Below are 19,203 nucleotides of genomic sequence, written 5' to 3'. Positions count from 1 at the left end.
TCTTGTCATTCAAGTTCTGCTACATGTCATGATTCTGTTTCTTCTTTTGTTCCTTCTGTTTTGCCATTATCTAATCAGCATCATATGGTCACAAGAGCTAAATCTGGCATATTCAAACCGTGAGTATTTTTAGCTATAGTATCAGAAGACTCTTGTCTACGTAATATCGCTGAGGCACTATCTGATCCTAAGTGGCAAGCTACTGTTAAAAAGGAATATGATGCACTAATTGACTTCAATACATGGAAGTTAGTTCCTCTTCCATGTGGTCGCAAGCCTGTCAAATGTAGGTGGTTGTTTAAAATAAAGACTCATGCTGATGGTAGCATAGCTCAACACAAAGCTCGATTGGTTGCTCAAAGTTTTTCACAAGAGGCTGGTCCTGACTATAGTGACACGTTTAGTCTGGTTATTAGACTTGCTTCTGTTAGAGCTCTTCTTCTACTTGTTGTCACTAATAAATGGAAGCTTCATCAAGTGGACTTCAATAATGCATTTCTCAATGGAGATCTTAGTGAAGATATTTACATGGAACAACCTCCTGGGTTTGAAGTTCAAGCAGCATCTGACGATACTCGTTTGTCTTGCAAACTTATCAAGTCCCTTTATGGGCTTAAACAAGCTCTAAGAGCTTGGTTTCACAAGCTCAAAGATTCTCTTTCTTCTTTGAGTTTTGTTGATACACGAGTAGATTCTTGTCTTTTTATTAGAAACACAGGTTGTAGTCAGTGGCGGACCTAGGACCCTAGGCCAGTGGGGGCAATTTATTTAATAGAAAAGATAACTATTGTCATATCATAGAAAACTATATTAATGTCATGTAAAATTTATATAAAATCAAATATTTACATACCTTACAATTGTTGTCGGCGTGGTTTCATATTTTGAAACCGTTGAATAATCAATTCATTGTCAATACTGTTAAAAACATCCTTTTCAATGTAGGTCACCAAGCAATCATTCATCCATTTATTTCTCATTCGGTTGCGTAACCGATTTTTCACAATCTTCATGGCAAAGAATGCTCTTTCTACTGTTGCTGTAGCAACGGGTAAAATCATTGCTAACTTCAATAGAAGATAAACAAGTGGATAAACAACATGTCTTCCCGTTTCAACTAATTTTTTTGCAAGACTATTAATATCTTTCAAAGATGTAAATTCAACACTGCTATGCATATCAATGATGTAAGTCTCAAGCTGATTGTTAAGCATCACCAAATCAGTTGAAGAAAAGTCATGTGGATAAAATTTGGCAAACTTAATCAATTTGCTCTTGTTAAAACTAGAGAATGAGTTGCTTGGATTTAAACAAGCCATGCAAAGGAGCAATTCAGTATTTGTCTCAGTGAAACGATCATTAAGTTCCTGAAGTTGCATGTCCATAATAGTATAAAATAATTCAACTCGGTAATGATGTTCTACTATAATATCTTGAGCTTTACCTTTGCGACGTGATCTCCCTTTAGACGAGAAAAGATCTTCCATGTTTGGAACATCAATATCATGCAAATTACAAAACAGAGTTACTTCATCCAATAAAGACTCCCATCCACTATCTCTCATAACTTGTAATCATTTCTTTACAATGTTAACCAAATTCATGGCATTGACAATATCTTGATCTTTTCTTTGTAATGCCTGTGACAATTCATGTGAAATACCCAGTACATGTTTCATTAGATGTAAAGTAAATGCAAAATCAAAAGCTTCTATCAACTGTAAGAGACCATTAGCCTCAGCTTTTTGGTCTGCACTTGAGCCATCTTCCTTTATAATTTCAAGCACATCAATCACAGAAGAATACATTACTGTTAGATTAATCAAAGTTGCATAATGAGAACTCCAACGTGTGTCAACTCCTCGCTTGAGACTAACTTCTTGGTTCAAGCCTCGTCCAGTGGAAATTTCTCCATTTTTCAAAGCTTCTCTAATTTTAGCTATTTGTTTTTCACGAAGCATATCAATTCTTTTACAAGAGCCCCCAATAACATTTAACAAAGTAGACACCAAATTGAAAAGAGAAGCAACTTGAATGTGATTCTTAGCAATGGCAACTAAGGTGAGTTGTAATTGATGAGCAAAGCAATGTATATAAAATGCACATGAATTTTCTTTTAAAATCAAACTTTTGAGACCACAAAATTCACCTTGCATGTTACTAGCACCATCATAACCTTGTCCACGGATGCTAGATATACTCAACCCATATGTGCTAAACAATTTATCAATTGCCCTTTTCAATGATAAAGCTGTAGTATCCTTAACATGCATTATGCCAAGAAATCGTTCAATAATGCTTCCCTTTTTATTAACATAACATAAAGCAACAGCCATTTGCTCTTTATTTGAATTGTCACATGCCTCATCAATAATAATGGAAAACAATTCATTTCCAAGATCATTAATAATTGCATTAGTGGTCTCCACAACAGCAGCATGAACAATATCCTTCTGAATTTTATGAGCAGTTAAACGACTATTTTCAGGAGCTCTGTCTAAGACAATATTTTTAATTGATTCATTGTGATCAGCAAGAAACTTTAGAAGTTCAAGGAAGTTACCTCTATTGGCTGACATACATGATTCATTATGACCACGAAAAGCTAATCCTTGCTTCAAAAGAAAGCGAATGCAGTCAATTGAAGCTGTCAATCGCTTTCGGTATAAGTCTCAAACTTGTTCATCTTGCTTGGCAATTGCAACTTCTATGTGTTGATTTTGATTCATCAAATCTTGACATTCTTCCAAACAATATTGTGAGCACTATTAGGGCCTCCAACATAAGATGAGAGTCTTTCTTTTTTATTCCAATTTGTAAATCCTTCTATAACAAATGAATCACCACCAGATTGCTTTCCAAAATCAGGTCTAAAAAGGTAACAACACAAGCAAAATACTGCATCTTTTTCTATGCTATACTCTAACCAATTGCCAAATTCATTAAACCAAGAGGGACAAAATCTTCTCAAAGTCTTCCCAATTCTTCTTTGGGGAAAATTATGTTGCATAGGTTGACATGGTCCCTTTTATAAATAAGCTCTTCTTATCTTATCCCTCTCATTAGGATGATAGGATGAAATTTTAATCCGTTTTCCTGGGTCCGATGGCAACTCTTCTAAAGATTGATTCTCTTGTTGTTGATGGTGGTGGTGAGGATTTGATTGATGATGTATGGATGAAGATTGATGCTCCTCACATGGCACTTTTCTCTTTAAGAATCTTTCCATATTCTTTTCAAAATTCAAATAATTTGTGATTCACCTATTGTAAATCAAAATTATCTAATCAATATACTGAAAAAAAAATATCTCATCATAAACAAATAATTAACTAAAAATAAAAATTAATTTTATAATTAACAAATAGGCATCTCATGATCCAATTATTCTTGAAATCTATTGTTTCAAAATTCAAAATAACTACTCAGTACAACTGTACAAACAAAAGCAACTCACAATCAATTAGATTTATTTATATAGTATTCTATTGCAAGCCAACATTTTGATAATTTATTAAAAGCCACGTGCAAGCCACTTTTGTCACTTTAATCTTTAATATTGATGTGCAAAAGAAGTTCATTCCACCGTCAACACTTACCAACATTATCAAAAGTAAATCTATTAAATAATTATTTAAAAATTAATAAATAACTTTCCACGGTCTTCTACCCACGTGCAAGCTCTCATTTTTCAATGACTTTTCCTTCTCAAATCACTTTTTCTACAACCTTTTCGTCTTTTCCCTCAATCAATCCCATTATCTCTCAATCTCATCTCTGGCTCAACTGTTCAGCTTCTCTTTTTAGTTGACTCTCCAGTTCCATGATTTTCGTTTCCCCAATCAACAGATTCAAACATGAAAGTGAAGTTTTTTCAACTCACAGCTCTTGACTGCTTGCTTTATGTTCATAATCAAGGAGAAGATTCAAGAAAAACTGGAAAGTACCTGAGTTTGGCGTGTTCTTCTTTTGCTAAAGCTTGAAGCTATGGTTCTTCAAAATCCAGTTCTTCGGTTCTCCTCCTGTGCGAGTCTGCCACTGCTTCTCTTGCGTATGAGGCCAACCGACTGTTAGGGCACAATTTTTAAAAGCTAAGTTTTGTTAGATTTTATTATTTGAAATAATTATTGTTGAGGATGAGGTTTTGTCGTTTGGGTGAGGATCAATTGTTCATTTTTTGTTTTGTGGGCTTTGTTACAAAGACTGAATTTGGGCTAAGTTTATTGCTTTGATTTGGACTAAATTTCAATGGGTTCAAAAAAAGAGATGAGTGGGGGCAGGATGCAAAATTTACCACATATACCCATGTAAATTTTTTATTTTCAAGGGGGGCATTTGCCCACACTGACTACTACGTAGGTCCGCCACTGGTTGTAGTGTTACCTACATTGCTATATATATGGATGATTTAATAGTAATTGGTGACAATAAAGCGGAAGTGCAAAATCTTATTACAAAGATGAGTCAGTTGTTTTCTCTAAGAGATTTGGAAGACTTGCCTTTCTTTTTGGGTATTGAGCTCAAGTATCTTCCTCATGGTTTGCTGTTAACTCAAAAGAAGTATATTCTTCAGTTGCTTGAGCGAACTACCATGACTTATGCTAATGCAACTCCTACACCTATGATTCCAGGCGTACAACTGTCTGATGATCCTTTTGCTGATGAAAATAATTCTGTCAAGAAAGAAAAAGAAAAAGAAAAAGAAAAAAGAGAAACATTCAGTGACCTAAAGCTTTATTGCAATATAGTGGGTTCATTACAATATGTCTATTATACCAGACCTAAGATTGCTTTTTCTGTTAATAAACTTAGTCAGTATATACAGCTGCCTCTTATAAAACACTGGGAATATGTCAAACGTCTTTTGTGTTACTTATGTGGTTCTGTTAATCATGGCTTGCTAATAAGGCCGATTGATCAATTTTCTGTTCAAGCATTTGCAGATGTAGATTGGGGAGGAGATCGTGGTGATGGAAGGTCCACAAGTGGCTTCTGTACGTTTTTAGATTCCAATCCTATTACATGGTATTCTAAGAAGCAAGAAGTTGTTTCTCAAGGAACTACTGAAGCAGAGTATCGAAGCTTAGCAGATGCAATTGTTGATGTTATGTGGTTAAAAGCTCTACTCACTAAAATGTTAATTCCACTTATAGGAACTCCTGTTATCTGGGTTGACAATATAGGCACTGTATCACTTGCAGCTAATCTAGTTCTTCACTCCAAGTCAAAACACATAGAATTGGATCTTCATTTTATTCGAGAAAAGGTTGCCAATGGTCTTGTCAATGTTTGCTATGTTCCATCAACTGAACAAGTTGAGATATATTCAAAAAAGCATTGCTAGCTGCACCTTTTTTTTGTCTACGAAATCGTCTTAATGTTATTGGACCAGAAGATTTTGTCTCTAGTCAACAGTAGTTATTCTTTTTCAGGATTTTCTGTAGTGGGATGGATATTAGTGTATATAGGCTTGATTTACTAAGCCCAAAGCCCAATTCGTGTGAAAGATTTCTCTTAAGATTTTGTTATTAATAGTTAGCCAGTTAAGTCCTTGTATTTTGCTCTTTAAATACAAGTTGTGTGCTCAGATCAAAGTATAATGAATGAATCAGATTGCACTTTCTTCATTTCTGTTGTTTAGTTTCTTCTTTACTCACAGACAACATTTAGTACATTTTAAAATTACTAAATAACCCATTTATCCTTTCACCCTTTGAAATTGACATTTTTATAATTTAGAAATTTGGAATTTTATTATTTGTAATGTATTTAATTTTAATGTTTTTTCTTATATTTATTAAATTTACAACTATTTTTTTTAATTTATGAGTGACCCTATATTAGTTAAATTGTTCATTTGGTGATAAGGGCAATTTTTTAATTGCAAAACAGAACCATGATCATTCCATATTATTTCAATAATCAGGTGCCTTTACATTTTTCCAAAAATTAATTACATATGGACAAATAACACACCTTTATCTCATTTAAGTTTTTGTTTTCTTCTTCAACTTTTATATGAATGTTTACTAAAATATACTCTCTCTCCTTCTGCTTATAAGTCACTTACTGCATGTTTTATCAGAAGCAAGGAAAATATTAAACCTTATTAATTTTATTTTAAAATTTAATAAGTTTTCACTTCTGCCCCTAATATGTATAAAAAGAATTATTTTAATAATTTTTACTAGCATATAAAAAGAATTGTTATTTTGCCATTACTTTTCTGGTTTGTTCTAGTTGGCTGTTTTTCTTGAGCCTTTAATTTGCATTATACTACACGATTTCAGAATAAGGGCAAGAAGGTAAAGATGAACATAGAAAATAGTGAAGTACTCTATAAATAAAATTAAAATTAATATTCTCTTTTTGCCTTATAAATAGGACTAAAGGAATACATATTTGGTAATAAAAATTATATATGGTGTGTGCTCTTTGTCTTGCAACCAAAAAATTTAAGCATGACCCTATAATTAATCATACACTCCCATGATCCTTATTATAAGGCACTTTTTACCATCTCGCAATAATCAAGAAAAGGTCATTGAGTTATTAATTTTGTTTGACAATAGAATAAACTTCTAATTTTATTCCTATTTAAATGGAAATTTTTTAATTTACATAACATTACCTATCATATTTAATGAGTTTAAATATGAATAATATTGAAAAAAACATAATTAATACCTATTAAGTGCCTTCTATTAAGGACCAAAATTTCTTCTAGAAGACATCTTATAATAAGGACGGGGAGTGTGTGTGTGTAAATAATATATACTTGGTGGACAAGGCTTTTGCCATTGGCATTGTCCGAGACTTATAAAATGGGAGTTAAGAATAATCTATCATACTCTGCTTCTACAAATAAAAAATTATTCGAATCGCTCATTGTGTTTGATTTTGAATTAAGTAATTAATTAAAATTAAAGAAAAAATTGAAAAGAATATTCCAAAACCGAAAATATGAATTTGCTTGGTTAATACACACCGTGGCTGCTAAGAATGAATGCTACATAAACGTGGAGAAAATAGATCCTTTGCAAGGTTGAAGCTAGAAATTTTAATTAGGAGGCTGAGATTATAAAGTAAAAATATTCATATTAAGAATTTCAATAACTTGACTATTACAAAAGTAAGTATTTTTTTTTAAAAAAACCTTTCCAACTATAACCTTTTAACTTTTGAAAAAGTAATTTTGTGATAGATATCAAACACATAACATTCAAGGTCTCTTGACATTTTTGTAGTAATGCTTGATGAAGTTTGTTAGTAATTCTCATAATTTCTTTCATCAAATATAAAATGAAAACAAAATCAAATGTCATTTATGCTTTACGAGAATATGTAACATAATCTCGTTGAGAATAAGTAGATTGTGGAACAACAATATCTTAAAAAACTAAAGCAATTGCACTATACATCATAAAAAAACTGTATATAAAATTAAAATGAAAACATCGTCTAGTATTTGCACGCCACTGTAATGTGCTAACTTAGCTCCTTTCTATTTGAATCTCATATGCTTACAAGAAGAACATGCAACATTAACAATCATATTTAAGTTTTGAAAAAAAAATGAATGTACATTAACTATTTCTTTACCTGTAGCAACAAGAGTTATTTATAATTGATAAGCTTAACAGCGTACATAATATTTCAAGGGGATTGAAAATATATAACCCCTATATTTTATTTAAAAAAAATAAAAAGTTAGATGGCCCCCTTCCTTCTGTCTCCGCTCCTCCTGTTTGTTGTCCTACATAAATGGCAATGCAGCCAGAAAGCTAAGTGACTAACACGATACATGATTTCCATATAGGATTCACTTCTTTTAATCAATAACAGTAATTCCTTTCCTTTATTTTTTTTCCCTTTACATTTCTTAGAATATAATGTTAAATCTGATATCTCAATTCATATATAATTGAATATGATAGAATAAAGTAATATGTGCGTACCTGAAAAATTCATAAGCGCTTGGGAAATCTCGATTACCTCAAGTGTAGACAGACACACAACCCACTAGTCCCTAGAGTCTTCAGAGAGTGCAGAGATAATGAAGTAATAGAAAATGAGTCGTGTATGTGGTGGTTATTGATTGATTGACTTATAAGGATCAGATCAGTAACCGCTTCATTTAATAATTAAAAATTATATTCCATTATCTCTGACTCAGTCAGTTAAGAGATAGGGAATAACTGACAGCTACTGGGTTGTGGGTTGGGCCTCTACCCATTGGGCTCACTTATGTGATCCACCTATCATGGTCCACACAAGATCATAAAGACCAATCTATTTGGGCTTATTAATTAATGTTAATCCATAAATAATATTTCAACAATCTCCCACTTGGATTGCATTAATTAAGCAAGCCATAAACAAAATTCAGAAAATGAAACTCCACAAAATCACTGGATCCTATGGGGAAACAAGTGATATAATGTCTCATAATCTGAATAAAATATGAAATTTTTATTTCAAACACAGCTCAGTAAGATAACAACATAAATCACTGATTCTTATGGGGAAACAAGTGACATGCATAGCGTACCACAACAGAATCATTGAATCCTTTGGGGATATAAATGATATAGATGTATCTAACTGAACTGAACATAACTCACAGAAGAAAACAAAGCCTAAAGAGAAATTGCAACACAAAAGGTTCTCAAAACTTTCACTAAACTAGGGCATCAAAGGAATTCACAATACCCATACAAGTTACATGATTTTGAAAAAATTCAACAGGTAAGCCCTTAGTCAGCGGATCTGCAAGCATCTGCATGCTAGGAATGTATACCACATGGGTCTGAGACTCAGCAATTTTCTCATTTACAAGCATAAGTTTGATATCAAAATGCTTTGTACGACTGGAATTTCTATGATTATTAGCATAGTATACTGCAGATTTGTTATCATAGTAAATGGTTAGAGGACGTGATATTGACTCAACTAGGCGCATGCCAGATATCAACTTCCTCAGCCATATAGCGTGACGTTAGTCTCAAAACAAGCAATATACTTAGCTTCCATAGATGAAACTGCTGTAAGTGTTTGTTTCACACTTTTCTAAGAGACAGCTCCTCCAAACAACATGAAAATATAACTGGTCGTGGATTTATGATCATCCAAATAAGAGGCAAAATCTGAATCTAAAAAGCCAACAATTTCAAGATTTTTTGATCCTTTAAAATCATAATCAGAATACCCAATAACCTTAAGAGAATTTGATCTTCTGTAAGTCAACATATAATTCTTTGTACCTTGAAGATACTCATAACTTTCTTAATAGCCTTCCAATGATCCGGACCTGGATCATTTAAGTATCGACCCAGCACTCCAATGGCAAAGGCTATATCTAGTCGAGTACATACTTGAACATACATAAGGCTACCGACAGTGAAAGTGTATGGTATCTTTCTCATTTCAGTCTTCTTCTTATCATACTTAGGATACTATAACTCTGATAATAGCTCACCTTTCTGTACAGGAGCAGGTGAGGGAGAACATGAATCCATTCTGAATTTCTTAAGTACCCGCTCAATATAGGTGGTTTGTAATAAACCAAGAATACCACGAGATCTATCACGATGAATCTGTATCCCAAGAACAAAGGAGGCTTCACCCATGTCCTTCATGTCAAAATAGCAAGACAATAGGTGTTTTATCTCATTGAGGAAATTCATTGAATTGCTAGCTAACAGGATATCATCAACATAGAGAACAAAAATGGCAAAATTGTTCCCATCAAACTTCTGATAGATACACTGATCTAAGATATTTTCAACAAAACTGAGCGAGGTGATAACTTTATCAAACTTCAGATACCACTGTCTAGAGGCCTGTTTTAGTCTATAGATGGACCTCTTCAATCTGCACACTAGATGTTCTTTACCAGATTCAACAAAACCATCAATTGTGTCATGTAGACTTCTTTATACAAATCGCCATTTAAGAAAGTAGTTTTGATATCCATCTGCTAAAGATCAAGATCAAATTGTGCAACTAAAGCCATTACTACTCTAAAAGCATCTTTGGTAGATATCGGAAAAAAGGTCTCTGTGTAATCAATACCTTCTTTTTGGTTGTAGCCCTTAGCTATAAATCTGGCTTTGTATCTATCAGTTTCACCTCTAGCTCCTCGTTTTGTTTTAAAAACCCACTTGCAACCCACTGGTTTAAAATACTCTGGTAGCTCTACAAGCTCCCATACGTGATTGTGGTACATAGAGGCGATTTCTTCACTCATAGCCTCCAACCATTTAGAAGAATGCGAGCTAGAAATAGTCTCTTGGTAAGATATTAGGTCTAAACTATCAATAGCATCTGAATTAAATTCCTGCAAATACACCATGTAATCATCTAGAATATCAGACCTGTGAACCCTTTGGGACCGTCTTGGTTCAACAACTAGATACCCATCACCCTCTAAAGGTGGTTTATTTTCAGCTTCATCCTGATCCACGATATTATTTTTGTCAACTTGAGGGGCTGTCAAGATAGGCATAGGTAAAATACTGCTTTTGTCATGTAAAGTAATATGCCTAGGCAAAGAGCTCCCACTGTCTAAGGCATCTTCAAAGAAATAAGCACGGTCAGATTCAATTACCCTAGTAGTGTGATTTGGATAATAGAATCTATACCCACGAGATCTGATGCAATAGCCAATAAAGAAACTATCAATAGTTTTAGCATCAAGCTTCATCTGTTGTGGATTGTAAGGTTTTACCTGTGCTTTACAACCCCAAACTCACATATGCTTCAATATAGGAATCCTTCCAAAATACAACTCATATGGAGTCTTTGGAATTGACTTGGTAGGAACTTGATTCAAAATATAAACAGCAATTTTAAGTGCATCACCTCACAAGAATTCCGACAGTGAGGAGTAATTGATCATGCTTCTAACCATATCCATGAGAGTATAATTTTGCCTTTCTACAACCCCATTTTGCTGCAGGGTGCCAGGCATAGTATACTGAGCTTCAATGCCATGCTCTTGGAGGTACAAAATGAATGGCCCAGGGTTCTTGCTAGTCTCAATATATCTCTTATAAAATTCTCCTCTTCTATCAAATCTCACACATTTGATCAACTTGCCAGATTTCAATTAGACTGCTGCCTTAAAGGTCTTGAATGCATTAAGAGACTCGCCTTTTTCATGCAAGAGTTTAATCCATCCATGATGAGAGTAATCATCTGTGAAGGTAATGAAATATCTGAAACCACCCATAGCCGAAGGTGTGATAGGTCCACAGATATCAATATGGATTAGGTCTAAAGTGTTTTCAGACCTCTTTGCCCTTTTGGTTCTAGCTCTAGCAAGAAATTTTCCCTTTATGCAATCAACACAATCAACACAAGTCTCAAAATTTGAGAAATCAAGGTCTTACAAGACACCTTGCTTGGCCATGCGTTCCAATCTCTCTCTGGAGATATGACCCAAACGACGATGCCATAACATGGATGAATTATCATTGAGCCTTTGGCGTTTATGCCCAATAGCAGCATTGATATGGAGATTAGGAAGTTCAAGTGACTAATCATTCAATCGATATAAACCATATATCAATGAAGCACAACCAACATTAATGGAATTAAAACAAATATCAATTTTCCCATTTCCTTGGAAGAATGAATAGCTACAAATATCCAATGCAGAAGTTGAAATTAAATTCCTCTTCGTAGAAGGTACATAAACAATATTGTTCAAATTTAAAACATGACCAGAATTTAAATACAAGAAAATAGTTCCAATGCATTCAACTGATGCCTTGCTCCCTACTATGCCAAAGACTGACCTCTGTGCCTCACTTGGAACCTTCTAGTTTCTTAATCCTTGTAGAAAATTCACAACATGTACAGTGGCACTAGAATCCAGCCACCATGAGTCAAAGGAAGTTTTAATGATGTTAGATTCAAAACAAACTAGAGCTAGAGGGGCAGCTTGAAGAATTGTACCTTTACTTTCTTGTTTGTTCTTTAGTTTGAAACAATTAGCTTTAATGTGACCCGGTTTCTTGCAATAATTGCATAACCCCTTAAAGGGTTTCTTCCTTGACTTCTCACTCTTATCACCGTCCTTCTTAAAAGTTAGATTATTAGGCTTAAGGGCCTCATGCTTCTTCCCTTTTTTCTTATACGACCCTCTAGATTTGCTGCTAGAGCCATGAGAAACATAATTTACTGAGTGAGAGGAATTTTTCTTTATAGCTTCCTCTTCTTCAGTGACTATTGATATCATCTAGTCAATAGACCATTCAGCTTCTTGTGAGTTGTATGAAGTCCTCAAGAATGCGTACTCTAATAGCAGTGATTGAAGAACACGGTAAACTAAGGTACTTTCACCCAAATCAATCCCATATAACTTAAGCTTGTTATAGTAATGAACAAGCTTCAGAATGTGCTCCCTGACACCAAAAACTCGGTCATATCGAGTATTGTCAAGAAGTGACAAATAGTAGTTCTTTTGAGTCTTGTCAAACTTCTTGTATTTGTTACCAATAGCTTTCAAGTATTCCACTACAGTATCCTTTTCAAGAATGCTGTCCCTAATTCCCTTTTAATTGTGTACTTGATGATCGCAAGACAGATTAGGTTGGACTCACTTCATTGTTTATGGAAGGCCATTTCAGAAGCATTGGACTCAGAAGAGAGATCCACAAGCTTGGGCTCTCTCAGAGCTAAATCTTTCTCAAAATGATCAGATACATATTTAGGGACTCTTTCCAGTCATCATAGTTAGTCCTATTGAGAGTCTTCATAAAGGATAGTTGCACAAAAGCGGAAACTGAAATTGCAAAACAGAAAATGGGAAATATTAATTATACATGCACAACAGAATTTCCCAACAAGCGATTATCAATTATGCAACTATAATCATGCACCAAGAAGGCTCAAATATCATAAAGATTTAGCTCATACAAAATTCCATACAAAATAATGCATTAAACATTTCCATACCTATAGGGTACAACAAATATCTAACACATTAAAGGAGTGCTATTAGCCTATCCTCAAAACCAACCATCAAAATTACATTAATAATGTCATACCTATGGGATATGTCTATTATCAATGTTATAAGATCCTAAGCATCATCAATAACTCACAAAGTCATAAATTTTATGATCTTAGGACAAAATAAAATAATTTTAAAGTCCTTGGGGTCTTTTTTGGGAATTAAGGAACAAATTTAGGACTTAAGTGAAATTTTAAAAGGTATCAGGGATAAATAGGTAATTCTGGAAGAGATTTGGGTCCAAAATGTAATTCTAAAAATTAAGGGACTAAACTGTAATTTCTAAAAATATCCTGGGGTCATGACGTAAATCCTAAAAATTTTAGGCTGAGTGATGTAATTTAAACTGGGGCCAAAAAATAATTAATAGAAATATATATATATATATATATATATTACTACTGGGCCGAGATTAAGGCCCAGTACTGTTAAGTGAAATGATCCGTTTCACTTCTGGCTCAATTTCCTTATTATTTTTTATTTTTTTTAAATCAGGTCTGGGCCCAAATGAACACTCCATGAAACTGGATCCCTAGGATCCAGTTTCTGAACCAGTTCGTGTCTCCACCCTTTTTTTAATCAAAGATCTGGGCCCATACGAAAATAGGCCCAGAACCCATGGAACCGGATCCCTAGGATCCGGTTCCTGACCCGGTCCCTGGGTCTTTCCAGCCGCGCATGGGACGAGGAAGAAGGGGAGGACTACACCGCTATGATGGCGCCGTGGGTAGTGATTGCTGAACCAGAAAACGAGACAGGGAGACGACGTCAGTGACTGAGGCCAGAGGCAAAGACGACAGCGTCGTCCCTATCTCTGGCGAATCCTCCTTTCACCACGCCAGTCCAGACGACAACAGCGATGCATTTTACAGCAGCTCGCAAGGAGGATTTTCGATGAGCAAAGCTGAAGAATCCATCCACGGCGCAGCAACAACTCCAATGGTCAAATGATGCCAACTCCAGAGACAGTGAAGTTGGGTATAGGAGGAAGAACGAAAGAAATTCATAAAAAAAGGGGGAAAATTCATATGGCCAAAGGATTTTAGGATCATGCTAATGGTTTTATCATAAATATAACAGATTTAAACCAAAATTCACATATCCGAAAAAAAAAAAACTCATGTTCATACTCATTTCCTGAATAATATGAATTATAAAAAAAATTTATCAACATGAGCATAAATCTCTATCAATATATCATTATATACATAAGAAGAATTGAGATATATAATTTTAAAATCATAACTAAGGCTCTGATACCAGTTAACTGAGAACATAAAAGATCGATTTAAAACTCCATCATCGTCGCCCAAAGGAACATTAATATTTTATTTTATACAGGAAAATACCTCAAAGCCTCCTTTAAGATAGTACCTAATAGACAGGATTTTTGTTAGGTCTCAATTGATTTCCTGTACATATCTTCGGCTAGGTGCAAATCTTTGCCATATTAATTAACTCCAAGATGACGTGACGAACTCAGTTTCCAACACAAACCCAATTGATCCAATATAGACCTCGTCCAATGAATCTTGGGCCTGTTTGTTACCTGACTCTGTCCTCATTTCCACCAACTGACATCCTACCTACAAAATATTCAAGAAGGTAAAAAGATAAGTCAAAACTCATCTCTAGTATAAAATCATGCATTTATTACATCATATATAATTAAGTACTACACTATGCATGTTAAAAAAGGGTCTCCCCCCGGCCTGGGGGGGTGTTCCCACATATGGAAGCAAACAATAATCAATCATAAACGTTCCTCCACTAGAAACGAAGAAAACTAAGCCCAGGCGAATCCCATACACGTTGATGATAGATTCTTAGATATACTATTTTGATTCACATAAAAAGGTTAGACCATCCACGACGGTTATAGTCTCTCCTCTCCCTCCCATTCTTTTCTCTTTCTAGCTCAAGATTTAAACTGTTTAAATTTGATCTTCTATAAAATTATTATTAAAATATTAAATTATAAAAAATATAAATAATAAAATTCAAAATACTAAAATTTAATAACAACAATTTAAAAATACAGTAAAAGTAAAATGAAATGAAATATTTTGGAAGAGATCAAATCTGAATTATCCAAAATTTTAATCTAATGATTAGAAATTAAGAAAGGGAGGGACAGAGGATGTAAAGAAAGAGGAGAGAATCCTCTCCCATCTACGACTGGGGTTAAGGTAACTACGAATTTAAATTGATTAGCATATAACGAAGTTAGCGTGTTGAGACGTTTTTTATATGCATCAACGTCCAAGCAAACCTACTGTACCCCTAATTTCCAGTCGTCTCTCTCTCTTCATACTCGTTACCTCTTGTTGCTCCAGAGAACAGTACGATGCATCCCTGCAGGTTGTTCGCCACACGTGTGATTTCGATTTTGTTTTTTGGAATCTTCTTTTCTCGCCACGGCGATGGTGCTCCGAATCGTCATGAGTCTCCAGCATCGTCGCCTTGGTCCTCAGAAGTCTTTTCTGTAGAAGGTGTTGCTGCATCATCATCTTCTTCGCATAATTCACAGCCACCAGCTGATGATGATTGTTGGCGTGCGCTTTGGTTACTAGAAGCGGGTCTGCGCTTGTCTTACTTCTCTGGCTTCCTTCTTGCCCTTTCACCTTAAACCCACCCCTGTCCTCAGCGGGATCGTCTGTCTTATTATATTATTAGGTGTGACTGCTCGCGCCAAAGAGATCTATACGAGGGACGACCCTGAACTTTGTAATCTCAATACGAATCCATTGCGTTCTGAAATGTAAGCAAGAAAATGTTTGTTTGCTTTTAATCTGCTATATCAACGGTCCTCATTTGTTTGGTTTTTAGTTTCCGGCATTTGAGACGCAAGCTTCGAGAGAGAGAGTTCAGCTTCTTGACTATTGATAAATCCCATGAAATCTGTACTCTGTCTCTCAATTTATTAAAATATCTCAAAATATTAATATATTGTGGTAGATCGTAAGGTACAAAGATATGAAATGGTTCTTTGATGACTTCGCTTGGTACAGAATATATGAGGAATTTCATAAGGTTTTCATATGAATGGTCTAAACCCAAAACTATGGGTTTAGGCAGGTTATTGCATTCATTATTTTATTATAACTGTTCTGTATAGTGCATCCTCTTTGCAGGGATGGCTGACAAAAGAAAGGGGGCTCACTGTGCTATAGCTCGGCCTGCCAATTTTGGCAAGTATACGGACTGGCTTGCTAGGCTGAATCTGTTTTCCTGATTCTACTTATATAGTCACACCAGGTCTTGATCTTAATTTTTATTAATTATAACAAGACATTGTGCAATTGATAATTAATTCTTGATTTGAGAAAACTTTTTCAAGTATTTGTTCAAGCACAATTTTCTACAGTTATTCTTGTAAAACCAAACCAAGAATAAAAAACCTTCCAAAGCTAAGACCTAGAAAAATAAACTTGTTATATAATCACATGAATATATGTTGAGTCCGGTGGTAATAAGGTCTGGGGATGTGGTGGAGGAGGATCTGGTGAGAATAGTAGCCATATTAATGTAGTTCTAATTCTAGGTAACACACTTCATGCATGCATATGTAATGAACTATCGCACCTTAACATTTTCATAAGCTAAGGTTTTATTCTAAACAGACGAGAATTTTAAGAGAGAGATACGGATGTACCTCTAGAGAGCCATCTCTAGCACCATATGTCCAGTTGCTTTCGCTCCATTATATTAATGTTTCAACTGCTGGAGAAGAAAGGAATTCAAACCACGAAGCTGACTCTTAGTTCTCATAGTGCTCGCCATTCTTAATTCCAAGTGCTTTCAAAGTCAACATCTATCACATGCATGTTTTTATCATTATTTAATTTGCCATTGCCAGCAAACGCTGTTTGTCCTAATACTCATCAAGTTAATCATGCACCATTTTTTCCCAAGAATATCAATATATCTAATCTTGCTGATGGCCTGCATGTCGTCGTGACATTTGTTTTATTAATAAGATTAATAAGTATGGTCCTACACCTTATGCCGCGTTTGGTAGCAAGGAGCCAGGAATTGGAGGGAAGGAGGTGGAATTCAAAATTTAATTTGTATGCATGGTTCTGCAAGTGTAACGGCCATGACAACTAATATAAAGTGAGTAAAGTATTGTTACTATGGAGATTTGTTTAAAACAAGTGACCAAATAAAAGACTTAGTAAATTCAATTAAGTTGAGCAAAACTCAATTAGTCGGACAAATTGATTTTGCAAATTATGTTAAAATTGAAAAATAAAGAAAAGTAATTGATTCTAAAACTTCAAGCACAAATTGGGACTTATATGATTATTTATCCTCCTTGCTTCTCATAAAACTAAAATTACCTACTCTCATAGATGTTTTTAATGAAAATAAATGCTAACCTAGGGTTCTAAATTAAAATATTTGAACAAGTTCTCTCAAGTCATGAACAAATGCATAGATAAATAAATTGCCCAATCTTTTGTTACAATTAATAAAACACATTTTTAACTTTCAATTTTAATGTGGCTATACAATGTTAGTAAGTATATCTCTTACTAACAAAACCATCCACTCAACATGTAAACTTAATGTTTTTGTACTATTTTACTTAAGTTTTATACTTAAACTAGCCCTCTCAAGCATCACCCAAGTAAATAAATCATCTAAATGGTAGCCTATGGCGGAGCTATGTGTATTTGAGGCATCCCCTCACATGGAGAAAATTGCATAGATAGTACATAAAAATTATAATCTTGCACCCCTAGTTTTAAAATTTTAAACCCTCTAGACTTAATAAAAAATATTTGGGTTCAAAAACTTCTTAAATAAATGATATTTTAACTCATATTCCATAAATTCAAACCAAAGAATTTTATATTCATTAGACAAATTATTAAAAAATGGATTAAGAGTTGTTTATTTTGCACAACAAATTAAAGTCATCCTTTTTAGGTAATAGTTTTTTTTTTATTTTTTTTTTGCAAATTAAACTCTATATCAACTTTCTCAACATATTTTTTTGCCCAAATAAATCCTCAGTATATTTCTTCCAAATAAAAATATGCATTACTTTACTTATGTTATTATATTTTTTGTCTAATGTAATTGTTTTTTAAAATTATTATAATATTTTTAATTATTAATTTTTAAATTGAGTTGTCTCGTACCCCTTAACTCTAGGTCTTGGCTCCACCACTGATGGTAGCCAATTGTAATATTCCCCCTATTACCCCAACAATTTACCAAAGCTCCCCTAGTAATTAAGGAATAATCCATACTAATTACCACATTATATTTAAAACATTTTAACTGCAATTGCAAGGAAACTAACCATAATAGAAAAGAAAAGACAAATTCAAAGATCTACTATGGTGTTTGGATTTAAAATGAAACATTAATTGACAAAAGCCCAAAATAATAAAAGGGGGATGAATGAGAAGTGTCAAGCCTAATAATTCATCAATTAAGTCAAGGCCCAGTCCACTTCTAAATGAGGTGTCGTGCTGAGCACATGTTGAGACAAGGGGCATAACCTTTAAGACTCAAAACGACTGAGTATGGAAGGTTGTTAAAGAGACATGGGAGTGTAATATGACATGCCTTGAATCTCGCTGGACTATGTCTAGTGATAGCAGATTTTTCACATATGGGCTCCTGATTTTTTGGGTACAACAGTCTTGGGATCATAAGTATAAGAAGGGGTCCAATTGATGAAATCAAGGACAAGCAATCCCTTCATAAGGTTAAAGAGATTGAAATTGATAATTTATGACTTAAATATACACTACTGTGGTAGAATAAATTCTACCATAGTAGAATAGTTCAAAACCAAGTAGTATAAACTTATTGAAACTTAATTAATCAAATTCAATTTCAAAACAAAATAGTAACAAAGATGGGATCCTAAGTTTTGATAAATAAACACTTTAGATCTAAGAAAACACAAGTTCAAATCAAATATATAAAAAGCCTACGAAAGTGTAATATTCTCACTCCACTAAATATAATTAACAAATAAAACTCATGGTAATCAAAGGATTAAACCCAAAGAGTGATTGCCAAGGTTTCATTCAAAAGCAAGGGATCCCAAATTTTTTAAATAACAATGAGTTTAAATCAATCAAAATCCTTCATATCAGAGTAAAATAAGTTTCGGAAGCATGGGATACCTCAGAGGAGTGAAAGGAGTCAAAGACGGT

The 19,203-nt window shown here is 34.1% G+C and overlaps 1 protein-coding gene and 1 pseudogene across 1 annotated transcript; both read right to left on the bottom strand.

Annotated features, from left to right (window-relative positions):
• Window positions 1–854: 854 nt before the first annotated feature.
• Window positions 855–3,229, bottom strand: LOC129310828 (uncharacterized; annotated as a pseudogene).
• An 11,049-nt stretch (window positions 3,230–14,278) lies between these two features.
• Window positions 14,279–15,769, bottom strand: LOC129310827 (uncharacterized). Its single transcript, XM_054952741.1, has 3 exons — window positions 15,762–15,769; window positions 15,343–15,658; window positions 14,279–14,607 (listed from the first exon to the last, which is right to left on the bottom strand). The coding sequence occupies exons 1-3, from the start codon at window positions 15,767–15,769 to the stop codon at window positions 14,476–14,478; spliced, it is 456 nt and encodes a 151-aa protein (XP_054808716.1). The 3' UTR covers window positions 14,279–14,475.
• Between the last annotated feature and the right edge of the window lie 3,434 nt (window positions 15,770–19,203).

This window comes from Prosopis cineraria, unplaced genomic scaffold (genome assembly GCF_029017545.1).
Source record: "Prosopis cineraria cultivar Desert tree isolate PC_DT_omini unplaced genomic scaffold, ASM2901754v1 PC5, whole genome shotgun sequence".
In the NCBI taxonomy this organism is placed as follows: domain Eukaryota; kingdom Viridiplantae; phylum Streptophyta; class Magnoliopsida; order Fabales; family Fabaceae; genus Prosopis; species Prosopis cineraria.
This window is presented reverse-complemented; position numbering and strand designations above follow the sequence as displayed.

What these genes read in the sequence shown, in the direction of transcription:
- LOC129310827 (XM_054952741.1), bottom strand. An exon ending in GTTCTCTGGAGCAACAAGAG is followed by an intron (nt 14,608 to 15,342) that starts GTAACGAGTATG and finishes AATATTTTGTAG; the next exon opens with GTAGGATGTCAGTTGGTGGA.